This window comes from Pseudorasbora parva, chromosome 6 (assembly GCF_024679245.1).
Source record: "Pseudorasbora parva isolate DD20220531a chromosome 6, ASM2467924v1, whole genome shotgun sequence".
Taxonomy (NCBI): domain Eukaryota; kingdom Metazoa; phylum Chordata; class Actinopteri; order Cypriniformes; family Gobionidae; genus Pseudorasbora; species Pseudorasbora parva.
In genome coordinates, this window is record NC_090177.1 from 16,768,745 (window position 1) to 16,782,339 (window position 13,595).

Here is a 13,595-nt window from a genome sequence, read left to right on the forward strand (position 1 = left end):
ATACAGGGCATATACATGATCAATTCTTGTTTATTACTAAACAATTTTATATATATTTTAGTTTTATATTTTACTTAGTTCCCATGTTGGGAATTTGTCAGAATGGGCTACTTAATTTTAAACAAATGTTCACTTATTATGATTTTCAATTCCCATAAACAATACTTTTTTTTTTTTTTTTTTTTTGCATTTCACAAAATACTCAGGAATGAACAGAGAGATGGGGATTTACAGGAGACGGGTCTCCACAAATAAGTGTGATTCCTTTCATAAGCAATAAGGATGTGAACACAATAGCACCTAAAAACATTTACTTTAAGTCTAAAATCAACACAAGCTAATTAATTAAATGCTAATTAATCACCTGACCCTAAAATTTATATAACTAAAACCACTGAGCTTTAACAAACACAGTAAAGATAGATGGATGGATGGATGGATGGATGGATGGATGGATGGATGGATAGATAGATAGATAGATAGATAGATAGATAGATAGATAGATAGATAGATAGATAGATAGATAGATAGATAGATAGATATGAAATGTTGACTCCATTGATTCTGGAGTTTCAGTTTCAGATAGAAACTTGATAGCTCAAGTCAGGTTATCTTGTCAAGTTTATTGAGAATGTTTGTGTGTATACCTTTGGCGCATGTTCCAGATGCTGTTTGCCAGCAGACAGTTGGGTCAGCAGACGGAATTTGTTATCTTGTAGCACATAAATACCCTACAAACAATTTGCAAACTTAATTGATTTTCATATGTCATGTTATTCAATAAAGACATAAAAGTTGTGTGTGTGTGTGTGTGTGTGTGTGTGTGTGTGTGTATATATATATATGGGCTTCCACTATCTTGTACACACCTGGTGGTTTGTTCTCAGGTTGTCAATCTGCTTTTTAAAAACACACGTCCAAAAATCTTTGCAGATAAACTTCATGACATCAAGCTCATCTTTGAAACGTGGTGTGTCTTTAGTAAACCTGTAAACAGACATTTTTGCTGTTGAGACGCATCTTCTCAAGAAGAAAATTGATATTTTTCTATTAAATGGCCTATTACATTTCAGCAAACTGATTAAAAATAATATTTATTTGAATATTGAAAATTTAGTTGTTGTGAGTTAAATTCTGGCTATTCCCGTGAATGCACAAGATGTATCCTTGTTTCTTGAATTATGAATAGGATGTGCATATCTGATATACCTCTCAATAAGTCCTTGTCCCACACGAAACCCCATGTTCTCAAGTTTGGAAACACATCGTCCATTCTCCTGTGCACAGACGTAACGTTACACACATCAATTCAACATGCAACATTCAACAATATTTGCTTTATTATTGTTCTGGGCTTATACACAGTTCAATTAAACTATTCTACTACAGTTCTGTGGGTGTTTTCCGTATATCTTTAGCTCTTACCGATTCCCCAGTTTCTGCACTGTTGACATACTGGATAATTTCACTGTGCAAGAACTGAAAGAGAGCCTCGTCTGCCATCTCAAGCCAGAGTGAAACTGACAAGCGACAAACAACGGCCACACGACCCAAACTGACTACAGGTTTAACTCAGTTGCTAGTTTAGTATACAGACGCTATTCATAGTGCGAATATATTAATTAAATTCAAATATTTTGTCAGTGTAGTCGACTGTAATAGGGTCCTTCTTCACAGCTGTTCCACTTCCTGTTTGCCTGAGAATTAGCTGCCCTTGTATTTGCCTGAATGCGAATGTTTTTCTCTCGTGTAATTTGGTTTTATTTACATATCGAAGCAGAAATTAAGAATAAAATGGTTCAGTCACGAAAAAGTACAAGCGACTGACTTTTACAATCAACACCTTGTTTGTTTTTGCTAAATTGAGGGTTCACAACCATAGCTATGTTCACAACTATCAATACTATTGAATATTTGAGTATTGAACACATGAATCTATAGCACCCACTTCTTTAATTGCACTGTAGTGCAACTTTAAGTTAGTTGCTAGTTATTGTGCTGTATTTTATAATAGTGGTTTAGTTATAAAAACGTAATAACGGTATTAAACTATATTTACTTATTTACAATCATTGTCATTTATTTTTATTTAAATCCATGAAGTTGCCTATTGCATGTTGAGGATTGTCATACAAAAATCATATTATTTACATTTCTAATTAAAAGTTATTGTAATAACCTAAATATACATTAATTTATAATATCATAAATACTATAATTTCAGTGGTCTTGCTAAAAATGAGTAATTGTGTTTTACCAACAGTAAATAATGAACAAAGTACACCAGACACCCAAGTTCTACAAGATGCTTTATTTCTTAATACATCCTTAACATTGTTTCTGCACGCACCTTCATCTCTCACTCATTCACTTTTGCTTTCAGAATGTTTATGAAAATAAACAGTCCTTGAAACACAAAAATGCCAATGCTTGGAATTTTAAAGATGTAAAACACCTGTTTACTCCGGCTAAACAGCCAATGAAACTTTACATTTCTCACTAAAGGTACAGTACAGCTGTGCACAGTGTGCATCTCACTGAGGTAGATCAGTCTGAGTCTAAACATCACAGTTGAGTTGAGGTCAGTTCCATTTCAGTTAAGCCAATGGTGATTTCTAAACAAATTGCAAAGGAACAGAAGGATATCAAGAAATTAACTAACCCCTTCAGTTGGCATAAACAAAATGGAGTTGAAAACAACATATGCCAACAGTTACCTTATAGGTCACTGGTGCATGTAACACTGAGCCAGAAGAATAGACAGTGAAGCAGTGCTAAAATGCCACTCAAATTTCAACAAAACACTTTTTTTTCTGACAGTGCTCCTGGTTTTGCATGGAGAGATACATGAAGTGCTTCAGCAATAACCGGGTATGTGCTAAGCTTATTTAGTCTGAAATTCCTGAATCCAGGCAAAACGTTTGGGAAAAAATTGTAGCGTGAGAATAATTTTTGTAAAACAAGTACAACCAATTATTTGCCCAAGATACTTTTTACAGCGATATACAGGGCATATACATGATCAATTCTTGTTTATTACTAAACAATTTTATATATATTTTAGTTTTATATTTTACTTAGTTCCCATGTTGGGAATTTGTCAGAATGGGCTACTTAATTTTAAACAAATGTTCACTTATTATGATTTTCAATTCCCATAAACAATACTTTTTTTTTTTTTTTTTTTTTGCATTTCACAAAATACTCAGGAATGAACAGAGAGATGGGGATTTACAGGAGACGGGTCTCCACAAATAAGTGTGATTCCTTTCATAAGCAATAAGGATGTGAACACAATAGCACCTAAAAACATTTACTTTAAGTCTAAAATCAACACAAGCTAATTAATTAAATGCTAATTAATCACCTGACCCTAAAATTTATATAACTAAAACCACTGAGCTTTAACAAACACAGTAAAGATAGATGGATGGATGGATGGATGGATGGATGGATGGATGGATGGATAGATAGATAGATAGATAGATAGATAGATAGATAGATAGATAGATAGATAGATAGATAGATAGATAGATAGATAGATATGAAATGTTGACTCCATTGATTCTGGAGTTTCAGTTTCAGATAGAAACTTGATAGCTCAAGTCAGGTTATCTTGTCAAGTTTATTGAGAATGTTTGTGTGTATACCTTTGGCGCATGTTCCAGATGCTGTTTGCCAGCAGACAGTTGGGTCAGCAGACGGAATTTGTTATCTTGTAGCACATAAATACCCTACAAACAATTTGCAAACTTAATTGATTTTCATATGTCATGTTATTCAATAAAGACATAAAAGTTGTGTGTGTGTGTGTGTGTGTGTGTGTGTGTGTGTGTATATATATATATGGGCTTCCACTATCTTGTACACACCTGGTGGTTTGTTCTCAGGTTGTCAATCTGCTTTTTAAAAACACACGTCCAAAAATCTTTGCAGATAAACTTCATGACATCAAGCTCATCTTTGAAACGTGGTGTGTCTTTAGTAAACCTGTAAACAGACATTTTTGCTGTTGAGACGCATCTTCTCAAGAAGAAAATTGATATTTTTCTATTAAATGGCCTATTACATTTCAGCAAACTGATTAAAAATAATATTTATTTGAATATTGAAAATTTAGTTGTTGTGAGTTAAATTCTGGCTATTCCCGTGAATGCACAAGATGTATCCTTGTTTCTTGAATTATGAATAGGATGTGCATATCTGATATACCTCTCAATAAGTCCTTGTCCCACACGAAACCCCATGTTCTCAAGTTTGGAAACACATCGTCCATTCTCCTGTGCACAGACGTAACGTTACACACATCAATTCAACATGCAACATTCAACAATATTTGCTTTATTATTGTTCTGGGCTTATACACAGTTCAATTAAACTATTCTACTACAGTTCTGTGGGTGTTTTCCGTATATCTTTAGCTCTTACCGATTCCCCAGTTTCTGCACTGTTGACATACTGGATAATTTCACTGTGCAAGAACTGAAAGAGAGCCTCGTCTGCCATCTCAAGCCAGAGTGAAACTGACAAGCGACAAACAACGGCCACACGACCCAAACTGACTACAGGTTTAACTCAGTTGCTAGTTTAGTATACAGACGCTATTCATAGTGCGAATATATTAATTAAATTCAAATATTTTGTCAGTGTAGTCGACTGTAATAGGGTCCTTCTTCACAGCTGTTCCACTTCCTGTTTGCCTGAGAATTAGCTGCCCTTGTATTTGCCTGAATGCGAATGTTTTTCTCTCGTGTAATTTGGTTTTATTTACATATCGAAGCAGAAATTAAGAATAAAATGGTTCAGTCACGAAAAAGTACAAGCGACTGACTTTTACAATCAACACCTTGTTTGTTTTTGCTAAATTGAGGGTTCACAACCATAGCTATGTTCACAACTATCAATACTATTGAATATTTGAGTATTGAACACATGAATCTATAGCACCCACTTCTTTAATTGCACTGTAGTGCAACTTTAAGTTAGTTGCTAGTTATTGTGCTGTATTTTATAATAGTGGTTTAGTTATAAAAACGTAATAACGGTATTAAACTATATTTACTTATTTACAATCATTGTCATTTATTTTTATTTAAATCCATGAAGTTGCCTATTGCATGTTGAGGATTGTCATACAAAAATCATATTATTTACATTTCTAATTAAAAGTTATTGTAATAACCTAAATATACATTAATTTATAATATCATAAATACTATAATTTCAGTGGTCTTGCTAAAAATGAGTAATTGTGTTTTACCAACAGTAAATAATGAACAAAGTACACCAGACACCCAAGTTCTACAAGATGCTTTATTTCTTAATACATCCTTAACATTGTTTCTGCACGCACCTTCATCTCTCACTCATTCACTTTTGCTTTCAGAATGTTTATGAAAATAAACAGTCCTTGAAACACAAAAATGCCAATGCTTGGAATTTTAAAGATGTAAAACACCTGTTTACTCCGGCTAAACAGCCAATGAAACTTTACATTTCTCACTAAAGGTACAGTACAGCTGTGCACAGTGTGCATCTCACTGAGGTAGATCAGTCTGAGTCTAAACATCACAGTTGAGTTGAGGTCAGTTCCATTTCAGTTAAGCCAATGGTGATTTCTAAACAAATTGCAAAGGAACAGAAGGATATCAAGAAATTAACTAACCCCTTCAGTTGGCATAAACAAAATGGAGTTGAAAACAACATATGCCAACAGTTACCTTATAGGTCACTGGTGCATGTAACACTGAGCCAGAAGAATAGACAGTGAAGCAGTGCTAAAATGCCACTCAAATTTCAACAAAACACTTTTTTTTCTGACAGTGCTCCTGGTTTTGCATGGAGAGATACATGAAGTGCTTCAGCAATAACCGGGTATGTGCTAAGCTTATTTAGTCTGAAATTCCTGAATCCAGGCAAAACGTTTGGGAAAAAATTGTAGCGTGAGAATAATTTTTGTAAAACAAGTACAACCAATTATTTGCCCAAGATACTTTTTACAGCGATATACAGGGCATATACATGATCAATTCTTGTTTATTACTAAACAATTTTATATATATTTTAGTTTTATATTTTACTTAGTTCCCATGTTGGGAATTTGTCAGAATGGGCTACTTAATTTTAAACAAATGTTCACTTATTATGATTTTCAATTCCCATAAACAATACTTTTTTTTTTTTTTTTTTTTTGCATTTCACAAAATACTCAGGAATGAACAGAGAGATGGGGATTTACAGGAGACGGGTCTCCACAAATAAGTGTGATTCCTTTCATAAGCAATAAGGATGTGAACACAATAGCACCTAAAAACATTTACTTTAAGTCTAAAATCAACACAAGCTAATTAATTAAATGCTAATTAATCACCTGACCCTAAAATTTATATAACTAAAACCACTGAGCTTTCTAAAAAAAAACTAAAAAAACACCAACAAATGAGATAACGTTCTTCACGCAATTGGCGCGAGAAATTGCTTCATTTCTTGTCAAATGGTTGAATCCTTTTCATGACAAGAGTTCAGCTTAGAGAGGTAGGTTTTTTGTTTTTTGTTGTGTGACCGTGAGCTGAGAGGTACATCTACGACCACATTTCAACTTGACTCTTATGGTGCAATCACATTAGTGAATTTCGGTGAAATTTCACAGGCAAAACTATTTCATTTGTCAATAGTGCCACTTACACAGGAAGTCAGTGTCACACCAAGCACCTTTCTGTTGGTCAATGCGGCAAATTTGTGAGACCAACTGAAATTTGCATGGAAAAAGCTTTCGCCCTTGTATGAAATCCCCACATGGATGCCTATTGAAATGAGAGTATTTTGTTGCTGAAAATTCGCAGAGCAACGAAAAATGTGACCGCACCTTTAGTCATAGAAGTGCAGTTGATAAAAAAAAAAAAAAGTGCTTCATTTTACAACGGAGAACACTGTAATAGCATTATTTTCCTTCTTGAAAAAAATATTGAGGTATTTCTTTTGCTTACTTTTCAGTTTTTTTTTTTTAAAGTTTCATGAATTTTATGAGTTCATTTAACACTACAAAATGTTACTCAGAAGACCCTCTAGGAAAAACCACAAAGTTAAAACTATTCTAGAAGCAAAACTCCATCTATCCTAGTGATCATCTCATCTATTTCTACAGGATCCATTTGAAGACCTCGCACCCACCTAATATCTCCAGTTCATTACCTTTAAGCTACTTGGCAATGAGGCAACAGAACTGTTGCATGTGACTGGCAGGTTATAGTGGACACGGGCAACATCATTGCTGGAAGGCCTGATGGAAACGAGGTAGAGTTGGTGAGAAACCAGAGAGCTGGTTTAAGTGCCCTGAAGCCTGGGGCTCATGCAGTGACTGTGGCTGAAATGAGGTAAGTGGCCCAGACAGCTGAGAGGTAGGGCTTTGGGACGATGTGGCGGTGGTGGTGGAGTATCCCAGGGGAGTGCTGTAGGGAGGCAGGCCGAACGGCAGGAAGCCCAGCAGGTGCGAAAGGTCCATGTTGGCAGAGGTGGTGGTAGGTGGCTCGGCGGTGAATGCCGTGTTCCTGAGGGTGAAATGGGCACTCTGACCTCCCAGACCGTCGGGAAGGAGGTCGCACGGTCGGGAGACGGCAGTCGCCACAGCAGCCTGTGGCGGCATAGGCCCGCACTGGAGTTCGGTCAAGAAGTTCTCCATTTCTGCTTTCAGATATGAGGTAGTGGAACTCGGCTGATATCTGGGAGCCTGCTGGTACTGCTGCGGCGGAGGCTTGTTTGGCTCGAGGTAGCAGCCCACACTCATGGGGCTGGACGGGGGGCCAGACACCATCGTGTGATGATGATGATGATGATTGACCCCTGAGGTAGATGCGCTAGGAAAACCTTGTGGATTGAACACGGCCAGGGAAAACGCCTCTGTAGTATCTTTCGGTGATCCGACGGAGCACATGGCGGGACTAGGCTCCTCCTTAATGGGCATTGGTGGCAGGGTCTCCAAATCTTGCGCGTGGCTTTTCTTCAGGTGTCGGGTGAGGTGGTCGCGGCGGCCGAATCGCTGGGCGCAACGCGGGCATAGAAAGTCCCGCCGGCCAGTGTGCACCACTGCATGGCGCCTCACATCTTTGCGAGTGAAGAAGCGCCGGCCGCACCGCTCGCACTGATGCTTCCTTTCCCGAACCACAGTCCCCGGGGGTGGCCGACCTGTGTGCGTACTCAGGTGCTCTAGTAAGGCCGGCATGCTCTCGAAAACCTGACGACAGACCTTACAGGTGAGGTCACCGTCGGTAGAGGTGACATGTGTGGCCACGTGGCGTCTAAGACCCAGGCGAGTGTTGTAACACTTTCCGCATTCCTCACACCGAAGTTCCTGCTTGTTGGGGTCATGGTTCTGCAGGTGGCCGTTTAGCTGGTCCTTGCCATGGAACATTTTCTCATTTATATGTGTAGTTTTCAGGGCATATGTTACTCTGGGGAAACCCAAAGAAAATCAGTGACCACAAGTATAGAAATAGAGTAAAATCATACATTGTTTGAAAGATAAAAGCATTTAACAAAAATACCTGAGAAGAAGCTCCAACAGGTGATTTTTCTTGGTGATTTTTTTGCATGTTCAAACTTCTGCACACAAACACAAAGATTTTTATTTTATCTTTTCACCATAATGTTCTATACGCTACAGATCTAGCAAAACACACACCACAAGATTCATTAACAGTTTTTATCCTTAAGCTATCACCGTACTGATCTCTGAAAACACCCTCCAACTACAACACATCTTGACATGCAAGAAACATTCAAGAGCACTGACATATAGGCACTTTAATTTTTGTGTGGGCAAATAACATGACGACCATTTTAATTATTTTTCATGCAGTATGGCCTTTGTTTGTAATATGCACTTAATTATTCTTTAACTGTATACGTTGGCCAGTCAATCATTTTGTTGTGTTGTACAAGGACAATAAAGATCTAATCCAATTTATAATGCATATGTCCATCTAAAATAAATAAAGCCACAATGGATTCATGTACTTCATTAAAGGGATAGTTTGTCAAAAAAAAAGATTTTATCATTATTTACTCACCCTTGTAGTTCCAAACCTGTATGAATTTCTTCTGTGGAACATAAAATAAGAACATAATTTTTTTTTGTCCACACAATGCAAGTTAATGGTAACCAAAAAGGTATGATTACAAACATCCTTTAAAATAACTTTTGTGTTCCACAGAAGAACGATGAGTAAATTTTTATTTTTGGGTAAACTATCCTTTTAACTTGCTTGTTGTAATTGAAAACAAACGATTTTGAAAACAAAATAAAATTGTACACATAAATTGTATTAATTAAAATAAATAAATAAATACATTACAGGCCAAAAGTTTGGACACATTACTATTTGTAATGTTTTTGAAAGTAGTTTCTTCTGCTCATTAAGCATTTATTTGATCAAAAATACAGAACATTTTTTAATATCGTGATATATTATTACAATTTAAAATAATTGGTTTTCAATTTATTATACTTTAAATGATCATTTATTTCTGTGATGCAAAGCTGAATTTTCAGTATCATTCCCCCAGTCTTCAGTGTCACATGATCCTTCAGAAATCATTCTAATATGAGGATTCATTTTCAAAGTTGTAAACAGTTCTGCTGCTTAATATTTTTTCATAATCTGTGATACTTTTTTAATAATACTTTGATGAATAAAAAGTAAAACAATAAAAATAAATAAAAAAAGAAGAAAATGTTTTAAAAATAGAAATCTTTTGTAAAAACAATATACACTACTGGTCAGTCATTTGGGGTCAGTCATTTTTTTTCCTTCTTTTTTTTGAAATACATTTTGAAATAATTTTATTCAGCAAGGATGTGTTAAATTGATAAAAATTAATAGTAAAGGAGATTTATATTATTTGAAAATGTTTTTATTTTGAATAAATGCAGTTCTTTTGAACCTTTTATTCATCAAATCAGAACTGTTTCCAGCACTCAGAATATTAGAATGATTTCTGAAGGATCATGTGACACTGAAGACTGGAGGAACGATCCTGAAAATTCAGCTTTGCATTACAGAAATAAATTATAATTTAAAGTATAATAAATTGAAAACCAAATATTTTAAATTGTAATAATATATCTCAATATTACAAAAAAAAAAAACTGTATTTTTGATCAAATAAATGCAGGCTTGATGAGCAGAAAAAACTTCTTTCAAAAACATTACAAATAGTGTGTCCAAACTTTTTGGCCTGTACTGTACATCAAATTAATGAATGAATTAATATTTAAAAAGTATGTCCACAATGTTGTTGGATTATATAAACAAAAAAAATATTTTAAGTCTATACAAAAAAAAAGGTTTATGCAATATGATTGTAAAACATTTATATATGGTTATTATATGTTTATAATGTTTTGTTATAAAATTCCTGAAGCAAATACATGTAACGCATCATTTTCAATCATCTCCTTTCAACAAAATTAGAGAACACGCATAATATTTCTGAAAAATGAAAAGGTCCACTTGAGAACTTCTGATTTGAATTTCTCTGTCATTTGTTAAAAGTCCTTTATAAAATTAATCAAATCTTGAAGATAGTTTAGTTGTTTATGTTTTTTTGTAAAAAAAAATTTTAGTTTAATAACACTGTTAAAAAAATGATTTACAGACAAAGGATTTGTAATTGATTAATAAAATAACTTTGTATTTATTTATAAAACTTTATATTACAACTAAAAAAACTTTAAGTGCTCGATGGCAGTGCAGTCTTTGAACCAACCTGCTTCTGAATGGAAACAGATTTCAACACAAGAAACTAAAAACACCCTGAAGGGACGTTGATGATTGGTTAGTGACATTTATAAAGGGTTTGTTTACCTGTTTCAAGTCTCACAAAAGCACATTCATTATCTTGACAGACCTCCGGAAAATGCATGTCCACTATTACTCCCTCCCTTTTCAGAGAATGAAATCATTCAAGCAATCATTTCAAGTATTTTAAATGTGCTCATAAATAATTTATTTCAAAATTAAGATTAAAGTTTTAATGTTACAAAAATGTAGGTTTATAAATACAATTGTGCTTCAGAGCTCAATTGTGCTACAGAAACACTTAACAATACTGGTTAACAAACTATGAATAGTTCAACATCTTAATACCACTACATTAAGATCAAAAGTTGTATCGAATTACAGTTAATGCACTGTCAACTAACACAAACTAAAATGAACAAATAATAAATTAATGCTATACAAATACAATGCTAAACGTTAGTTTATATTAGTATATATTAACTAATGTTAACAAATTAGACTTTATTGTAAAGTTTTACCAAAATCACAAACGGCTCACAATAAATATAGCTATGCTAATGTAATAGTAACAGCATTTCCCACATTGCAACGCACATATTCATGCAAATATGACATATTTACAAAGGAAATATTTGTGATATATGTGATTAAAAGAAAATAACATTAAACTTCATATAGATAGATATACATTTGTGTCTTGTGTTATAATAACTTTACAGGTTTTAAACACCCATTTTGTTTCAACTAGCATCTTTTAGTAAAGCCTATTTACTTGCTGGCACGTTTCGGGGTCAGAAACCCGTGGCACGTTTCGCTCAGCAAAATCTCCAAAGAACCGCGGAACATTATGATTAAATGGTAAAATCGAAAGGATCCGCGATAAACCAACACAAATCAAACAATCCCTTCATGCTTTGCTCCATGTTCATTATTATTATTATTATTATTTAATAAATACATTAAACACTAGTGTCGCTTAGCTAATGTGTTTGCTCATGCACGCAACACTCTTATGTGGGTAAATGGCACACACATATATTTTCAAAAGTCTAAAAATACTAGCAACGAAACTCCATGCGTGTTTCAAACATTTGAAGATCAGTGTAAACAGTACACGCGGTCCCAAATGTACACAATATAATTTGCATAAAAACATCTTGTGCTCACCAGAAACTTTTGATCCCCGCAAAAGTTGCATTTCACATGCATTCTCCATCCTACACCTTACATTGGTGAAAATAAAAAAAATCGTTTCTCAGCCATATCTCGATGTTTTTCTCAAGAACTTTTCGCAGTGGATAATATATTTTTTTGTTGAATAATGTGTGTATTTTTCGGGCCTGCTGTTTCTTTCCCTCTAAACACAGCAGCGCTCGAGCTGATGGGCGCGTGCATTGTGGGAACGTGACGTCAGACCACTTTGACCAACTTTCAGGGTTGGATTTCATTTCACTCTTATTTTTCACCATTTAAAATATCCCAAACTCTCGCATGGCATTCACGAAGAGTTCTATAAATAAACTAAAAAACAAATCTAAATTTTGTCGAATATAGCAATTTTCAAAAACAAGAAGGCTAGCCTAATTAGTTCAACTTACCAGATAGAGAACAGTTAAAGTTTCTGAAGAGGTATTTATAACTTTACCAATTTTATAATTAATAATAATGTATTTGACAAGACACAATTAATAGTCCTATATAATCATTCAAAGTCCGGGTGTCGCCAGTGAAACCTTTACAAGCGTGAACGAATATGCCAAAGTGCACAAACTTTTCCTCCATTTTAAACTCCTAATGAATTGTTTTGAGGTAACGTTTAACACAATTTCGTGTTTATTTTGAATATATGTGATGAGTAATACTTTTCCAAAATTGTTTCCATTTCACAAAGTGCAACAACTGCATCCAGGAAAGTCTCATAAGAAACTAAACGTCACAGTAGAGCTGTCAGAACAAGTCACATTATTTGACTGAAAGTGCTTTAAATTGTTATAATATTATCGTCGGTAATTGCTCATTGAAGAAGCTCAGTGACTATTTATTTATAAGGATTATGATGGAGTCATATCATTTAATTTATTATATAAATAATTTATTAAATAATCCCCAAGTATTATATTTTGGCAAAATTAGTCTACTATATATTTATATTCTGAATGTGGATAATAAAAACGAACAAATAAAAAAATAGATATAATCACATTTAGAATATTATTAATAACATTTACAACTTTATAAAATAGCATTTATTTTAATTTAACAAAAATAAAACAAAGCTCTCACTCTTGCAAGTGCAAAAGACTATCAAAAACAATATATTTATTAACGTTCAGTTCTTGCACCAATGCAATAGAATATTAAAGCAAGGTTACAGTAACTGTGTGATGTTGTCTTTAAAAATCAAATATATGCATACCTCATCTAGTTTTCACCCTGTTATAAAATTACTTACAAATATCTCAATACCTGTGAGAAGAACTTTATAGCCCTTAAAAGTCAAATATTAAAACAGAAGTTTGTAATCTTTTGTTTGCTGGTTAATCTTTTCAGCCAAGAGAACTCCTGATTTTATAAACACAAAAACAAAAGAGATCATCAAACAAAGACTGAATCATGCTAAATATTGTGCAATAATATTGATTGGTTTTTGGCATAGTGGACATTATATGGATATATTAGGAAAATAAATGTTTCTATACTGCGTAGACCGCAGTTATACTTGCCGGTAAGGAATAGATTATGCATGCATTTTTCAGTCAGCAAAACATAAATAATATATCGTTGCCACGTTACACA

General features: G+C 34.2%; 3 protein-coding genes across 8 annotated transcripts; all 3 read right to left on the bottom strand.

Moving 5' to 3' along the window:
* Positions 1 to 446: 446 nt before the first annotated feature.
* Positions 447 to 1,722, bottom strand: LOC137079254 (trafficking protein particle complex subunit 6b-like). The gene is made up of 4 exons (XM_067447215.1): positions 1,426 to 1,722; positions 1,210 to 1,277; positions 870 to 987; positions 447 to 731 (listed from the first exon to the last, which is right to left on the bottom strand). The coding sequence occupies exons 1-4, from the start codon at positions 1,501 to 1,503 to the stop codon at positions 609 to 611; spliced, it is 387 nt and encodes a 128-aa protein (XP_067303316.1). The 5' UTR covers positions 1,504 to 1,722; the 3' UTR covers positions 447 to 608.
* A 1,729-nt stretch (positions 1,723 to 3,451) lies between these two features.
* Positions 3,452 to 4,725, bottom strand: LOC137079255 (trafficking protein particle complex subunit 6b-like). Its single transcript, XM_067447216.1, has 4 exons — positions 4,429 to 4,725; positions 4,213 to 4,280; positions 3,873 to 3,990; positions 3,452 to 3,734 (listed from the first exon to the last, which is right to left on the bottom strand). The coding sequence occupies exons 1-4, from the start codon at positions 4,504 to 4,506 to the stop codon at positions 3,612 to 3,614; spliced, it is 387 nt and encodes a 128-aa protein (XP_067303317.1). The 5' UTR covers positions 4,507 to 4,725; the 3' UTR covers positions 3,452 to 3,611.
* A 574-nt stretch (positions 4,726 to 5,299) lies between these two features.
* Positions 5,300 to 12,181, bottom strand: plagx (pleiomorphic adenoma gene X). 6 transcript variants are annotated; one of them, XM_067445825.1, is made up of 5 exons: positions 11,967 to 12,181; positions 10,863 to 10,939; positions 9,066 to 9,096; positions 8,541 to 8,598; positions 5,300 to 8,447 (listed from the first exon to the last, which is right to left on the bottom strand). In XM_067445825.1, exon 5 carries the CDS (start codon positions 8,405 to 8,407, stop codon positions 7,265 to 7,267), a length of 1,143 nt encoding a protein of 380 aa, XP_067301926.1. In that variant the 5' UTR covers positions 8,408 to 8,447; positions 8,541 to 8,598; positions 9,066 to 9,096; positions 10,863 to 10,939; positions 11,967 to 12,181; the 3' UTR covers positions 5,300 to 7,264. The 6 variants fall into 6 exon arrangements, with proteins under 6 accessions (XP_067301926.1, XP_067301930.1, XP_067301932.1 ...); XM_067445829.1 differs by lacking the exon at positions 10,863 to 10,939; XM_067445831.1 differs by lacking the exon at positions 9,066 to 9,096.
* Positions 12,182 to 13,595: the final 1,414 nt, after the last annotated feature.

Excerpts from the sequence above, each read along its gene's own strand:
- LOC137079254 (XM_067447215.1), bottom strand. The coding sequence starts at position 1,503 with ATGGCAGACGAGGCTCTCTTTCAGTTCTTGCACAGTGAAATTATCCAG. Across the intron at positions 988-1,209 it reads GGACAAGGACTTATTGAGAG|GTTTACTAAAGACACACCAC; the intron begins GTATATCAGATA and ends GTCTGTTTACAG. Across the intron at positions 732-869 it reads ACCTGAGAACAAACCACCAG|GGTATTTATGTGCTACAAGA; the intron begins GTGTGTACAAGA and ends AATTGTTTGTAG.
- plagx (XM_067445827.1), bottom strand. The coding sequence starts at position 8,407 with ATGTTCCATGGCAAGGACCAGCTAAACGGCCACCTGCAGAACCATGAC.
- LOC137079255 (XM_067447216.1), bottom strand. The coding sequence starts at position 4,506 with ATGGCAGACGAGGCTCTCTTTCAGTTCTTGCACAGTGAAATTATCCAG. Across the intron at positions 4,281-4,428 it reads GTGCAGAAACTGGGGAATCG|GAGAATGGACGATGTGTTTC; the intron begins GTAAGAGCTAAA and ends GTCTGTGCACAG. Across the intron at positions 3,735-3,872 it reads ACCTGAGAACAAACCACCAG|GGTATTTATGTGCTACAAGA; the intron begins GTGTGTACAAGA and ends AATTGTTTGTAG.